Raw genomic sequence first — 16,077 nt, 5'->3', positions numbered from 1 at the left:
GCACCCTCATTTACTAATGGGCGCCGTATCTGGGTGCATGAAAATTTCTCAGACAGATCTTGTTTGGGTAGTGGTTGTCTTCTATCCGTTTAACCCCTGTTTGGACACCAGTGGAGGTGGTGGTATCTGCTTCATGATCTACTATGATTCAGATAGAACTTTGTGTTGAAATTCCAGATGACTACATTAAGAAATGATTAATTTCATGTGGACAGGGTAAATTTTCACATAGAATATTCCTCCTGTGCAACTCTAGGTCCAAAAGGAGCTTTGAAGCTGACTCATTTCTATGGGAACATAACTCAGGAGAGAAGCTTCCAAAAAATAGACCAAAAAAAGGAGAGATTCTAGTTGGGAACATGTCAGATGTCACCAGCCACACTTTCGCACTTAAATAAAAGAGCTAAGCCCCAAGATCCCATGATGATTTTAGTTTTATTTTGTTCTTGGCTATTTCCTCTTTCTAAAAATAGCCCTCTCTGGGGATTAGTGGGATCACACAGTAAGTGTTAGTGACATTTAACCTTTATTAACATCCATTTTTAAGTATCCACATTTTCAAGCACCTGGCATTACACAGTCTGCAGAATCTTCCGTTCTGGCCAACACTGTGATTTAAATCAAAGAAGTTGTTTCAGAGGAAACCACCTTACAAACCATTTGCCCCCGCCTGCTTAACATCTGTGCAGGGGAATTTTGGACTAAAGAAATTGACAGGTCTGAAGCCCCAGAATTCCGTGTTTCTGAACCAAAATTATGATGTATATTTTTCTGAGTCATGAATCCCATGTTATTGAAACCTGATTCATCTCCTTAGCTTTTGGTGAGGTCAGCCAGACTTGCAAACAAAGACAAGAGTCCTCCAGGTATCTTCTGTATTGGCTGACTCTCCACTCCCATGGATTTTCAAGGAGTGGTCTTGGACACTCATCAAAGAGAGATCTGTATGGAGTCTACGTAGGATTTCTTCCTTTTAAAAGCCTTGAAAGTATTTTACAGATCCTCAACTGTCTTAGCTACTACTACTACTACTACTACTACTACTACTAACAATAGCAGTAAGAGGTGCAGCTAATTCACCAACATGTGCACTTCATAGGACACCATCACAAGCTGACCTTTGGGAGCATGGAGCCTTAACATGTTTTCCAACATTTTTTATCTGAAGAATTTTTCTGTTTAAAGCACAACTGAAATCTGTTGACTCCATTTTCAAATGTAATTCCGTAGTTTTTATATTCATATACTTGTGGTGAGTTTAAAAAATAATTTTGTTCAGAGTAGTTTGAACTTGTTAGAAATTAAACATAGAGAAATGGAACATTAATGTTTTTTATTGTGAGTCAAATCACTGGCAAAGTTTTCATTGGTTTCTAGTGTCATGCATGGTGCTGCCTTCTATGTAAATGTACCGATGAATAAATGTTTGGTAAAGTCATCCTGTATCGCATTGTTTCACTCTGCTACAGTTTAAATCTTAGCTTGTTTTTTAACTAGTTGTGGAAAGAGGAAAGTTCATTCACTGAAAACCAGATCAAAGGCTTCTGAAGTCAGCCCTCGAAGGGTTCACATTCAGGATGTGCCACGTACCTGCAGACTAGGTGGAGTTTGGTAGAATATGTAGTTTGACAACTTATTTACTACCCCCAATATGTTCCTGAAGTTGGATCCCAAAACAATATTCCTGACAAGTTTGTTATTGCTGCAAAGTGGAAAATTGATGGAAAAATATGTATTTTCAAGACTTGAAATATTAGCCTCCAGAATCGCGGGTGAGAGAAAAAAAAGCTGAGTCCTTGTTTTGCTGTTAATAGGGACATTTTGTCCTGTTTATTGAAGTATAAAATTTTGGATCACTTAAGGAACAATATTTCTACTCAAAACAACATGGAAAAGGACTGTCACATGCAGAACCATTCTGTATTTCATATTGCTTGCTAGATTGCCTCTCAGAATATATTGCATACAAGTTCTCATTTTTATGTTTAGAAATTAGTTTGCTATTATTACACCATAATAGTTTCTTCCAATAAATTTTGCCTGTGTGAGGACATGACATTTAATGCTGTGACATGTCAGTGGTGTGCTATTAGGGATAACTTGTGTTTTTTCATTGTCTACATGTATTTTGGAGGGGAAGTATGTCTTGAGTAGGAAATATTTCTTTGGGTAATAGTGCTGCCATGTCCAACCTTATTTATGAATGATATTTTATTGAATAGATTTCTGTCTTTCTGTACTAATATCCTAAAACTGGAGTGGGCATAAATGAGTCATTTGAATTCAGGAAAAGGAAACAGTGAAGTATTAAATTTGACTCCCATTTTTATTATGAACATTCATAAAAAGTTGCTAGTTTTTACAGTTTGTCAAAATGGATGTATTTCAAATCAGAATCGAGTATTTTTCTTGATAATTTGCTGAGGAGAGATTTCAGTGAACATATAGTATTTCTGTAATAGAGTAGTTGGTGCTAAGTAATGAATTCATTGGAAATTTCTAGCAATTGTGCTTTGGGTTGTTCTGAAAAACTCTCTATCAACATCGTGTTTCTCCTTTGTTTAAATGTCTAGAACAATAATATATATTTAAAATCCTTCAAGTCTATATGTATGCCATTCTCTAATTTCCAAAATGGTGTTAAAACAAAAATTATTATGTACACACTCTTATGAATGTTTAAAAATGAGATCTTAAGACAGATATTAAAGTGTCATGAACTGTGGTCACATTGCAGTTGTGCTGTTTTTAAAAGTAATTTATCATAGAGGACAAGGACACCCTTTTAGAACAGTGATAGGATTTGGAGAGGGCAGCAGTCCTGTTTATTTGCATAGGAACCAGGAGAGCTGATTTCACAGATGTGGATGTTGGACTTGCAATGAGCGTGTTTCCATCCTCCTGTAAGGTGAGAGGCAGTGTGTCCATTTTCCTTGCTCTGTTGGAAGAGCCAGACCAGCGTGACCGCATCACACTGTGATGAATGTATCTCTGAGGACAGCCTTTCTCAAGATATTCATGTGAACTGAAGCCTCGCCCATGAGTTTTGCTCAGAGGAAATACAGCACAAGGTTTGGGGAGGAAGCCAGAAGAGCTGTAGGTGTCTTGGGGCAGGAAGATGGCAGCATTTGGACCCCAGCTTTATCTATAAGGATTCAGGCCCTTGAATTATAATTTTATCCTAAGAAAGATAAACACCTCTCATGCGGATCCGTGAACTTGAGCAGATTTTCCTGAAAGAAACTGATCAATGTGGACAGTTCTGGGTCTTTTCTTACCAAGAACACCATATCCTAATTGAATAAATCAGAATTCACAAGCTCCTGTGTCTTGGCCTGAAAGACCTCATGGCAATGAGATCCTAGTCTTTTAAGATCACTCCTGCTGTCTCTGAAGTGTCACCTGCGTGCACTGTGGGCTTTTCTCCCTCGTGCATTTAAAGATGCTATTGCTGATGTCTGTAATGAATGTCATCATTTCTTCTAGCAGAATAAATCACAGTCATCATTCAAAACCCCTCTCAGGTGTTGACTTTGCTATGATTTCCAGCATCCTCTGCCTTCAGCTACCAGCACTAGTGAATGCCAGGGCACTTGTGGGACATCAGTCACAGCACCAGTCAATTAACACTGTATCTGGTCTGTCTCCTTCTTCAGGCTGTGAGCCATTGAGAAACAGAGATTGTCTTTCTTACAGATCTTCTAGGTGGTAGGTGCCCAGTAAATGATTGATGTAAGTCTGCAGGGCTTCCCTCCAAATTTCCTGGTAAAAATTTTCAAACAACTTTAACGACTTAGAATCCATGTGGCATTTTCATGTTAGAAGTCTTTCTAGAGATCAACTCTGGCCTTAGGAAGCATAAAACCAGAGACATGGAATACCACACCCAGAGCTGCATAGCATCAGAAGAAGGAATAGACTGGAGGTCTCCAATGGACATTCATTTATGAAAAATAAATTTTCTTAATTCTGTTTTGTTCTACCAGGTTGAGACATTTTGGAAATTCATACTTTTTCTGATGTAGCAAAGTATTAACATTAATGCATCTCACCCTTAGATGGATGTCTAGAATGTCTCTTTTGTTTTTCCATTGGACAGGTAAATACCAGCTGTCCCCCACGGTGAATATGCCCCAGGATGACACTGTCATTATTGAGGATGACAGGTTGCCAGTGCTTCCGCCACATCTCTCTGACCAGTCATCTTCCAGCTCCCATGATGATGTAGGATTTGTGACGACAGACGCTGGCACATGGGCCAAGGTTGGCATCAGCGACTCTGCAGACTGGTAAGAGCACTCCAGGGCTGGAAAACACTGGGTAATTGCAGTCACACTTGATTTTATGTTTAAATATTCTGTCATTGAGCTCAGTGAAATGGGTGTCTTTTATAGCTAAGTTCTGTTTTCATGATTTTAATGCTCATAATTATCACTCTGAACAAAAGATTTCCCTCAACCTCATAAACCTGCCCAATTGTGGTAGCCTTTCCAGGTCTATGGTTAGGAATTGAACAAAACCAACAAGAAAACTCTCACTAACTCCGAAACCCCACACATTTGTTAAGTTTCACTTTTAATTATTTTGTACCAAGTTGTTTCAGTTGTGACCGACTCTGCGCAACCCAATGAACCATAGGCCGCCAGGCTCCTCCATCCGTGGGGTTCTCCAGGCAAGAATACAGGAGTGGGTTGCCATGCCCTCCTCCAGGGGATCTTCTCAATGCAGGGACTGAAGCTGTATCTCTTATGTCTCCTGCATTGGTAGTCACCTTCTATACCACTAGCGCCTCCTGGGAAGCCCTTTAATTATTTTAGATCTGTGTTAATTTGATGAATTGTTTTTCTATTCGAGAAATAAATTCTAAGCAAATCCCTAATGGTGACTGAGAATTTGTAACCGTTAGATGACTTTGGCCAGATGAATAGTTGTTATGTTTTGGGAGTAGAGAAGAGGCTTTTACAGGTTTTCTTTTTAGAGTGTTGTGACTGTTCTAGTCTTTGTACTTACTTCTATCATTATTATTATTATTATTTTGGCTTCATGATGCTGCGTGTGGGATCTTAGTTCCTCAGCCAAGGATCCAACCTGCGCCTCCTGTATCCACTGGACCACCAGGGAAATCCCTATACTTGTCTAACATCATGACTTCTGAGGCAGTCGAATCCTGTTTTTTCTCCTCTATCCCTTAAAATAGACAAAAGTATTTGATATTATTGAGTCAGTGGGCAGCACAGAAATGAGGATGTGCCTAGTAATTATATACATCAATTACATGCCTAGTAATTATATACATCAATAAGCAAAAGGACCATCCCTCCTAGGGATGACCATGGAAGGCTTTAGTGACAATTAACACAAACCATGTGAAGCATTATAGCCGAATTTTCTTACTGCCCTTTCTCTGGGGTCTTTTATGAATCTGTCAGCAAAATGATATTTCATTGTTGTGGCTTTGAGCTACACTCAAGTCCACGTGATAATAGCTTATCTTTGAATGAGTTTTTTGGTTCAGCATAGAGAAAGAACTGCCATATAAAGGAGAAACCCACCACTTGAAATCCTCAGATGCTGTCACATTTACTGCTGCATTTTATGTCTTTTTCTGAATGTGAAAGTGATGACAAAGTAAGGATTAAATATTTGTAATATTCATCATAGGTAAAAAGCCTTTAAGTCGACACTGTGATGAGGAATTATGAAGGCAGCCATAGGAATAGATCTGTTTGGGGCCTTAAGAAGCTCTGTACTGGTGAAAATAAATGAATAACGAACAGGGCCGGAGTGTGGCATTAATATCCCTAAGGGGATTCATAAAATGGTGAGGACTTGTATGATTTTGCTGTGGGGAATGTGCAGGAGTTGGAAAAGAATATGAATGAAGGGTTATCCAAACAAGAATGGCAGCTGTTCTGAATCACAGCAGAAAATGTAAGCTTTTCCAGCCTGACAATATCTCCCTAATCCTTGATGAAAATGTTATGAAAACAAAAGGGCAATAAGGCAGGATTAATAACTGGAATTTTAATAACGCTGGGGGGAGCGACCAGGATATGGTTACATTCTTTAAAGAATCAGTTGTCAGTCCTGCAGACAAAGTTGCGAAGTATGCTAGTGTATTGTTTCCTGAGTCTGAAATTAGTTTACTAGGTATATTGATAGGGCAGAATTAATTATGTTATGGTTTAAGAATATTTAGTTATTTTAAGATGCTTATTAACTCACAGACTCATTTGACATATTCAATTGTGTATGTTTACAGTTCGCTGCACAATTGTGGAAGGTTAAATATGTCAAATGGCTAAACTTTGCATTTCTTCACTGACAGAATATCCTTTTATTCAATCCATGAATTGATTTAGGAAACATAACAGACAATGTTTGTAAGGTGAAAAAGGCAAAAACAGCATATTCTAATATTAGTAACAATGTAATTTCAGAGGACAGAAAATTAGTTTAAAAAATACAGCAATATGTAGTTTTCAGTAACAATAATTTGCACACCTTTGAAAAACCATTAACCAATAATTTCTATTAAAAATATATTGCAGATTTGCTTTGTCTGCAAATTTGATGCCTACTTGGAGTTCAGGTTTAGTGTATTTCACATGATATGGAAAAGGGTTAATGAGTATATGCAAAATGGTTAGAGAGACCAACTTCCAGTATTTAAAGGAATTACTCTTTCTTTGCTGTTGCAAAATTAGATCATAGTTTTAATGATATGGGTTTTAAATTTTCACTTCTAGGGCTGTGTTTCCGAATTGGGGTGTATGTACCCTGAAAATTATAAGCATAGTATGGTAAGCTAAGCATAATACACACACATATATTTATATAAATAATATATGCTAGAGCTGTGCATACGTATGTGTATATATATACACACACATATGTCCAAGCAGAGTAGGATGTGAAGGGGCATCTGAGGCTTCAAGATGAACATGACCCTGCTTCTTCCTGGAACATCAAATTTACTCAAAGTTTTATAGGAGAAATATGACACATTAAAAATGAAAAGATTTTCTGTAGGATGCAAAAAAAATAACATGAATTAGAATATAACAGAAGTTGTTTTTGCTTTGGACTGAACACCTAGTCACTGTGGGATGCTCTTTGCTCGGTCTCTGGGTTAGAAGAAGGGTGGGCAAGCTAGGTGCCCAGGGTAGTATTTGATGTAAGGTCTCACTCAGATGTGGCCCCTGAACTTGCTGGACCCTGAGATTAGATCTGCCTTATATCCTGAGTTCAGGCACCTGCCTTGCCTCCTCCTTGGACCCTGTTCTCTATGTGGTGGAAAAGATGAAGAAGGATTTTTCAGTTCCTTTTTAAGGCTTTGGTTGGTTTTTAAAGACCCTATTTCTGTTATCATAATTTGCATTACATCGATAATTTGAGTTAGCAAGTATTGTTTGGGTGATAATAACTCATCTTGTATAGCTGTTTGCAGTTGACAGAGGGCTTTCCCCTTGGGTGCTTGAATTATCTTAGTGGCCCTGATTGGCCCTTACTGGTGAGTGGGGCCATTTTTCTCTTCCTGGAGCCAATGAAGACATAGGGACCCAAAGCATTCAAGCCACGTCATCCGATGGGAATCACTACCTTGATGTCTTTCTTGTCATAATTTTTGGTTTAGGTCATTTCATGCACCATGAATTGCAGCTAAATTTCTGCTGTGTATCCAAACCAAATCAGTACCTTTTTATTAATATGCCTGGTCTTTCTCATAGGGCCAATATGGGATTAGAGAAGCTGGTTTCCACGGAGGCATAAGGAGGGCTTGTATAGTGGAAGGTGACATGGTGGAGGGCCACCACATTCTATGGTGGCCAGTGAGCTGTGGAGGGACGTTCTCCTACCTGACCACATATGCAAGGTGCTCCACCCTCAGATGGGAGAGCTCTCTATTTATTCAGTGTGCTCAGCATAGACAAAAACCAGTTCATTCTGGCAGCTTGGCTCACAACTCCTGGTGGTGCTTCTGAAACTGTTCCCAGGGTTCTACAAGGAGGACCGGTTCCCCTGCCACTGACATCACAAAGACACCTGATACTGTATCCTGTCACCACTGATCTGCCCTGTGTTTCATCTTCTCTGCTGGAGCTACTGTGTTGGTGTCACATGAATCCAGTGCCATCCAGCCTTAATCCTGAACTGCAGTTCACTCTCCTACCCATCCCCAATGCCTGCTTCTTGCTTCTGCTTTGGTATTTTTCTTAGGGAATAGAGATCTTTTCTTATTTATTACCTTGACTTTGGTATCCAGCACAATGTCTCCATCTGAATAGGTTCTAATTATGATTTGTTGAGTTGATTTCTTCTCTGTTGCTTAAGTGTTGCAGTGAGACTACATCCTCATAAAACAGCATGCCAAACTGTGCTCTAGAGTCGGACCTGGTGGTTTACCCAGTCTATAAATAATATTTTGCGTCTGCTAATCCCAAACTCCCAGTCTACCCTTCCTCCATCTCTTCTCCCCCTTGCCAACCGCAAATCCACAGAACAAACCCTTTTTAAAACTTCTATTCAATTGCAATACAGGTAGTCACTTATTTGTTGCCAGTATTTGTATTAATATATTAAGGTTTTCCTCAAATATTCAGTCTTTCTCACATGGAGAAAGAATTGCTTTAAGTGTAAATTAATGTCATGTTTTTCTATCATCTCCTACACAACCACAGTTTTTCTGATGGACTATATTTGTACTCTTTAGTTTAAATATTTCTGAGGAACACACACACACACACACACACACACACACACACAGGTGTGGATAAACTTTGCTGAATGGCATGTCTCCTATTTTCAGTAAATGTTTTTGTTTCTCTTTCCTCTTCACGCCAGCTCTTTGAGTCCCGACGTTGATCCAGTTCTTGCTTTTCAACGAGAAGGATTTGGACGTCAGAGTATGTCAGAAAAACGCACAAAGCAATTTTCAGATGCCAGTCAATTGGATTTCGTTAAAACGCGAAAATCAAAAAGCATGGATTTAGGTAGTGAGTACAATCTCCATGAATCTTTATCTAAATAAGGTTTAGATGCTTTTGGATGAAAACTGATGGTCCCAAACACATGTCTGTTTACTGTGAGCAATAAAGAAAATAAATGTGAAATGAGGCAATTTGGCAAAAATTAGTTTTTCTCGAAGTTTGAGATAACTACATTTCTCCTAAGTGGCATGTTTACATCATGTGCAATATGTTAATATATATGTTTTCTGATGAGAAAAGAAACAAACACATGTGCATATCATGCTCTGTTCATGTATCTTTATTTGAAAAAATGAAATGTTTTAACACGTTAGCTGTTTAAAACCAATTTCATTGGTCTTACGATTTGGTTGGTTGTGGGGATTCTTGAACTAGAAGAAAAAGTTTTGGAGAGAAACCATTATCTCAATCCATGTCTAGAGTTTGGTTACTTCGTGATATTTTCCTTCCATCACTGTCCTTTAAGGTTTATTTAATGAAAACTCTTCTGTGTTGATAATTAAGGCCTTTAATTGGAATCATAATTTGAGAGCATATTTATTGTAGAAAGTATTTGGAAGCAAATGAGAGAAGGAAAATAATCCTAGTTGTTCAATCACATACCAATCAGGTAGTGTCTCGTTTTAAATCTAAATCCACAGAAAACCAAAACAAACAAAAAAAAGTAATTAATTAATTAATTATATCCATGCACTGATTGAATGATTAGAAAACCCTTTCTTAATCAACTGTAACGTATTTACGCTGTTGTCTGGTGGCTGTTTTTACTTTGAGACTAAAAGCATTAATTTATCCCATGCATAAACGGAAATTGGGCGATGACTTGCCTGGCTAATGATGATATGCTAACATATCAGTAACACACGTGTCATGAAATGAGATGACTGGCATTGCATGGAGACACGGCTTTTCCCCCTTTTTTGATTATGTTTGCTTGATGTTTCATATTATTTGCATGAAATATTATTTAAGAATTATCACCTAACTGGAAAGATCTGGGAATGGTTGAAGCATGTTGGGCTGTGGGACTAACTGGGCTAACCATTATACATTTACCTTTTAACAGTAGCTGACGAGACTAAACTCAATACAGTGGATGACCAGAAAACAGGTAAGAATGGACATTTAGACTGTTGCCATAGAAACTGTGGTCCAAGGAGTTTATCATAATTATAGAGCTGCCAATCATATGGCTGTAAACATAAATATTCCAGGCTGCCATGGATGTTTTCATTGTAGGAAATCAAATTGTACAAGGAAAGGAAAATTTTCTTCGAGCAGAAATTTATCAATGTAGTATATACTAAGTGGAAATATAATTTAGTGCTTCAGGAATGCTAACACAGCCCAGATTCTCTTAATTATATTTGTGTAGGAATGTTTTGTCACGGTTAAGAAAAAATCAAAATCCTGAAAGCATGATCTCTTAGGGTTGATTCTTTAAGTTTTGAAGTCATCTATCTGATGCTTAGCTTAACATCCAAAAAAATGATTGTCAAAAGGTGATTTTGGTTAGGAGGATAACAGCATATATATAAATATTTTCACTGAAGGACAGTGTTCAATATAGCTCTCATTAGTCGCTCAGAAAACCTTAGTTCTTTTTCTAACGCAGCCTTTAGTTCCTTGTTAACATAGCATTGAATTAGGCTATATATTGCATCTGTATGTTAACTTTGTGAACGTGCTTGAAAAGCTTTTTGTTTTTGTTTTTAACTATTTAGGACTTGCTGCTAAAATGCTACCTAAATCCTTCTGTATAAATAATGGATTATGTTGACCTGGGTTTTACATCATAGATTTTACCTTGCATGTTATCTTACGACAGTAATCAGAGGAAAATCTTTATGTGTAATTAAAGTCATGTGCTTTGTACAGCTCAGCATTTTGATTTATTATTATAGGTTTGGAATAGAGTTTTAATTATTGTAGATCCAGTACGATGTAGTTACACCACTTAGTGCTAATTAGCTTCAATTCACCTTTTTCACCTGCAATAGTAATTAGTTTTAGGCTTCTTAGAAAGTGTGTATCCCATATACATATGTAAAGATAACTGTGGACATGCCTAGAGTTTTCACATTCTGTAAAGATAGATTGTAAAAACTGCATCCAGTAAATCACTGGATTAACTGTAGTGCAAGGCAATTAACAATAGCCTCAGCCCTTATTAAGGAGTTATTTCTTTTATCAAACATAAAATTCATTGGAATTCTGGAGCAGGGCTAAAGAAAAACATTATTTGATAGTTTACATATGTAAATTAGTAATTAGTTTTTGGAGTTAATAGTATTCAGTGCTTTTCAAGAAGTAACCCTTGTCCAATTTAATGTTTATAAAAACCAAATTGAGTTGCTCAGGTTAAAGAACATGATTTTATATAATATGCCAATTGGTAGAGTGAAAAAAATTGTTAATTTAACCAAATCACTGTTACTAACAGGAAAAGAACAATTTATTGTGATTAAGAAATAATAATAATATCCAGATGTCAACTGAAAACATTAAATACCTTTTATGGTGAGTAGGCAGATTTTATCATCTAATTGAATCATCTGCTTTTATAGTGTTTAAAATGATAGTTAGAGCCTAGATAAAAAGAGCATTTTAAAAATACTACGTGCAGTCTGTTTTACTGAATTAAACTGGAAAAACTTAGGACCAAAATTATGACATAGAGGTAGAAGTATTTGCTGGTCTATTGATTTTAAATCTACAATGAATAAAATATCTCCACTGGATTCTTCCCACCCTCCAGTATTAGACAGTGAACAGATTTTATTATTTTCCTTTCTTCACTTCACTTGAATTGCTAAGATTATCATGATTTTACAGTTTAGTCCAAAGGTTTTTAGTAGAGTCACAGTGGCATTTTAGTGTAGATTGTCTGTCTAGCCATAAGCCTTTCATAATGAAAATTGAATTCCATTTCCCTTTGCCCTTGCAAAAGACATCCTCTTCTTTTTTTCTGGCAAGAGAGGTATTAGTAGATAAGAGTAGAAAAAGAGACCTAAAGAAAATAGTATGATTATGATTTCCCCTTTTATTCTTGGATTTAGGAATCCTGTATGATAGTTTGAGAGTAAATTTATTTTCTACAGGAAAAGAGAGAATGGGAATAAGAGAATTGGGTTTCTAACAATTTAATCTTTGAATATAAAAATAAATGAAGCATCCTAATGACTTAATGGATTTACATTAAGAGCTTCAAAATATTATTTAAAAATTAAAGGCATTGATATTGTGTGTATGTAAATAAAACTAACCTTTTGCCTATCTATACCTTGTATAGGGAAAGACATTTTCAACTTTTATAAGTTTATGATGTTATAAATCTCAGTGACCATCATTTAGCAATCTTACTAATACATTAACTAACTCTTTTGTTAAAGTGTCTTTGATGAATATACCACCTTACATGAATGAAATCTATGTTTTAGATCAGGAATCAGCAAGCTCTTTCTGTAAAGAACCAGGGAGTAAATATTGTAGATCTTTCAAACCAGACAGCCTTTGGAACAATTGCTTAATTCTGAATGTGAAGGCAGCCATGGAGAATATGGAAACAAATGGACCCATGGCTGTGTTCTAGTAAAAATTTCCAGATTTGACCCATATTTTGCTGATCCCTGTTATAGATACACAAATAATAGATGTTATGAAAAATTTCAACTATGTATAAATAGAGAGACTGTAATTTATTAATCTCTTATACCCAATACTCACCATATTTAATTATCAACATTTTGCCAGAATGTTATACTATGGTGTTAAGAATTAGACAAAAGCGTAGTTAGGTAAGCTTCCAGTGATTCCTACATTATAATCTATTGCTTATTTTGTTACAGTTTCACTATTTTTTTATCCTAGATTTGCTTTGTGTTTATGTTTCTTCATAAATACATATATACAGATATAAATGTATCAATATTTATATGTATGTAGTATGTATATGTACATTTATTTGAATACTCATGCCATTTCTGAAATTAACTGTTAAAGTTTTTAGGGTGCTGAGTATATTAAATCAAATCTCAGCTAACTTTTTATATATAAAGTATGTTTTAATGCTAATCTTTACTGGGAGCATATATACATATGTATCTTTATTGGAGATGTAAACATAGATGCTGCTGCTGGTGCTAAGTCGCTTCAGTCGTGTCCAACTCTGTGCGACCCCATAGACGGCAGCCCACCAGGCTCCCCCGTCCCTGGGATTCTCCAGGCAAGAACACTGGAGTGGGTTGCCATTTCCTTCTCCAATGCATGAAAGTGGAAAAATAAAGTGAAGTCGCTCAGTCGTGTCCGACTCCTAGAGACCCCATGGACTGCAGCCCACCAGGCCCCTCCGTCCATGGGATTTTGCAGGCAAGAGTACTGGAGAGGGGTGCCATCGCCTTCTCCGAAACATAGATATATGTGTGTATATATATAAACACACACATACATACATATGTCCTTTATGAATCCAAGAAAACACCAAATGTTTGCCATATAAATGTTTATAGGACCTAAATGTAGCAAGTAAGTTATGAAAATTAATAGGCATGATTTATTCAGAAAAAGATCTTCCCAATGTTAATTCTTGAAAATGTGAAGGTAAATGTCCCTGCCCAGAAATCATCTTTTCCCATTCTCTTTGATTCTTTAATCTCTTACTTTTTCTTTAGCTTTTTGGAACAAAATCATTTTCCTTCCTGTGACATGACTTTTATGGATATTTAAAACATGAACTTGTCAAACATTATAGTGCTATCAAGAGAAAAAGTAAGATTGATCATCCTGGCAAGAAATATTCCTTGTGAATTTTTGTCATGAAATAATCAAATATAGACAAACCTGCATGGAGAAAGTTAAATAAATCATCTTTTTCTCTCAAGCACTCTAATTTATGGAATATTTTTTCTTCATTAGAATCATCTGTCTGCCTTTCTGCCTATGTTACATTTTTAACATACTTGTTCTAACTTAAAACTGCGACCCCATTGTGAAGATTATGTGAAAGTTGTCATGTAAATGAATTTTAAGAAGATAATTCTTGTTTTGACTCTCCCAATTTCTATTCTGTTTTATACTCTGAGCCATGGAACGACCATCTCAGAACTATTTGACTTCTATGTGAAAACATATCAAGGTTACTCCTTAATTATTGATCCACATATGGGCTGATGGCCCCATGTAGAGATAAGATATCCAATCTCACCTCTTCTACCCCCTGCCTTTTTTTTTTTTTTTTTCTTCTTTGTACCTGTCTTGTTAACAGTGTAAGTGAAGAACTAGTTCTGTAACCTGGATTGCCCAGCTGGTGGTTGCAGGTATTTCAGTCATCTCGAGGCTAAACTCATCTATTTGAGTGCCAGGTCAGGCAATCATTGATGAAGTTGTCTTACCTGGTTAAAGAAATCCATTTAGATTGCCTTCTAAAGCTGGGTTACAATCTTAGTCTTGCTAGATCCTCAAGTCACCAAGCCATGATTTTAGTGCTCTGAATTCTTCTCTACTGAAAATTTCATGGTAATTGTGATGTCTTCTTCCTTCTGTTCATCACCTGTTTCTCTCTGCTGACCAGGAGGCATAAGTCCTCACCTACAGCTCTGGCATCTTTCCTCCTTTACTTCTCTCTCTCTCGATGGTCCTTATGTAGTTTACTTCTATTCACATCTTGTATTGCTCTTCCCAGAGAACCACCATTTTCCAGAAACAGGCTTCTACCTGGTGCTAGGGTGCCCTGTTGGCGACATGTGGTGTCTTGTGCTTTTCTCACTTGCTGAGTTGTCTGAACCTGTCCCATATGAGGACAACTTGCTGAAACTTACTGAGACGAAAGTTTCACTTCCATTGTAAATAACTGTAAACTGCTAAAAAGTGTTTTAAGCTAAGTCACAAAGTGTACTCTTGGTTGCTTCCCTTAGCCATTTCATCATCCTGCTTTGCAGAATGATTTTCTGCGTTATTCTGGTTTTTTAGATTATTAACATAACTTGAAGCAAATGATTTGACAAAGATTTTATCTGTTGAGCTAAAAATGAAAACTCTTAGCTTAAAATTGTCTCCTAATGAGAATAGAGAAAATAGACCAAATTTAATACCCATTTGGGAAAAGTTAAAATTAGTTACTGTCACTTTACTTTTTATATCTTGCTACCCACATTCCAGAAGTAGACACTGAACAAATAATTTGTCCCTGATATTTTCTACAATTCATAGATATTCAGCCATGTAATTTTCACCACTCATTCTAACATTTTGTTTTTGCCAACTTCCAAGGTTCCCCCAGCAGAGATGTGGGGCCTTCCCTGGGTCTGAAGAAGTCGAGCTCTTTAGAGAGTCTGCAGACAGCAGTTGCCGAGGTGACTTTGAATGGGGACATTCCTTTCCATCGCCCTAGGCCACGGATAATCCGAGGAAGGGGATGCAATGAGAGCTTCAGAGCTGCCATTGACAAGTCCTATGACAAACCTGCAGTGGACGATGATGACGAAGGCATGGAGACGTGTAAGTGTACAGCGTCCGAAGGAACAGCCATGACAAGCATCTCTATAGTGAAGCAGTTCTTAAAGTGTGCTTCAGGGAACCCTCGGGGACCTCAGCATCCCTTCAGAGGGATCTAGGAGGTCTAAACTATTTTCATAATACAAAGAAGATGTTATTTACCATTTTTACTCTTATTTTCTCACAAATGTACAGTGGTTTTTCTAGAGGCAACATATCATGTGATATTGCAAGAGATTAAATGCAGAGCAGATAGAAGAATCTTTTCAACTAGATATTAAAGAGATTTTCCATTCTTCTCAATAATTGTTTTTGGAAAATACAGATTTCTTTCTTTTTTTTTTTTTAATGTGATTTCAGCTAATATGAAATCTATAATTTTTTAAAAAGTAATTTGTATTTTTAAACTTTCTCAGTGTTAGTTCAGTAAATATTGATAGATAAATTCCACAGAAAAATTTCGAGCCCTTAATAAATTTTAGGAGTATAAAGGTATCCTGAGACCAAAATATTTGAAAACCACTGCTGTCCAGTATATCTGTAATATATCTCAAATGAATATGTGTAATCATCTGTGATTTTGATAACATATTTT

The 16,077-nt window shown here is 36.7% G+C and overlaps 1 protein-coding gene across 20 annotated transcripts in view; it reads left to right on the top strand.

Annotated features, from left to right (window-relative positions):
• The window catches only part of PARD3 (par-3 family cell polarity regulator), a 588,875-nt gene that overhangs the window by 375,338 nt on the left and 197,460 nt on the right, over positions 1-16,077 (top strand). For 9 of the 20 annotated variants that reach the window (XM_027560016.1, XM_027560037.1, XM_027560030.1 and 6 more), the window contains 4 exons: positions 4,100-4,289; positions 8,845-8,996; positions 10,057-10,101; positions 15,258-15,485. In XM_027560016.1, the coding sequence (XP_027415817.1) occupies positions 4,100-4,289; positions 8,845-8,996; positions 10,057-10,101; positions 15,258-15,485 (615 nt within the window). The remainder of the gene's footprint in view (positions 1-4,099; positions 4,290-8,844; positions 8,997-10,056; positions 10,102-15,257; positions 15,486-16,077) is intronic. The other 11 variants (XM_027560026.1, XM_027560035.1, XM_027560034.1 and 8 more) reach the window with 4 other exon arrangements.

The sequence above is a fragment of the Bos indicus x Bos taurus genome, chromosome 13 (assembly GCF_003369695.1).
Source record: "Bos indicus x Bos taurus breed Angus x Brahman F1 hybrid chromosome 13, Bos_hybrid_MaternalHap_v2.0, whole genome shotgun sequence".
Lineage (NCBI taxonomy): Eukaryota > Metazoa > Chordata > Mammalia > Artiodactyla > Bovidae > Bos > Bos indicus x Bos taurus.
The sequence above is the reverse complement of the archived record's forward strand: the minus strand, read 5'-3'. Positions and strand labels throughout refer to the sequence as shown.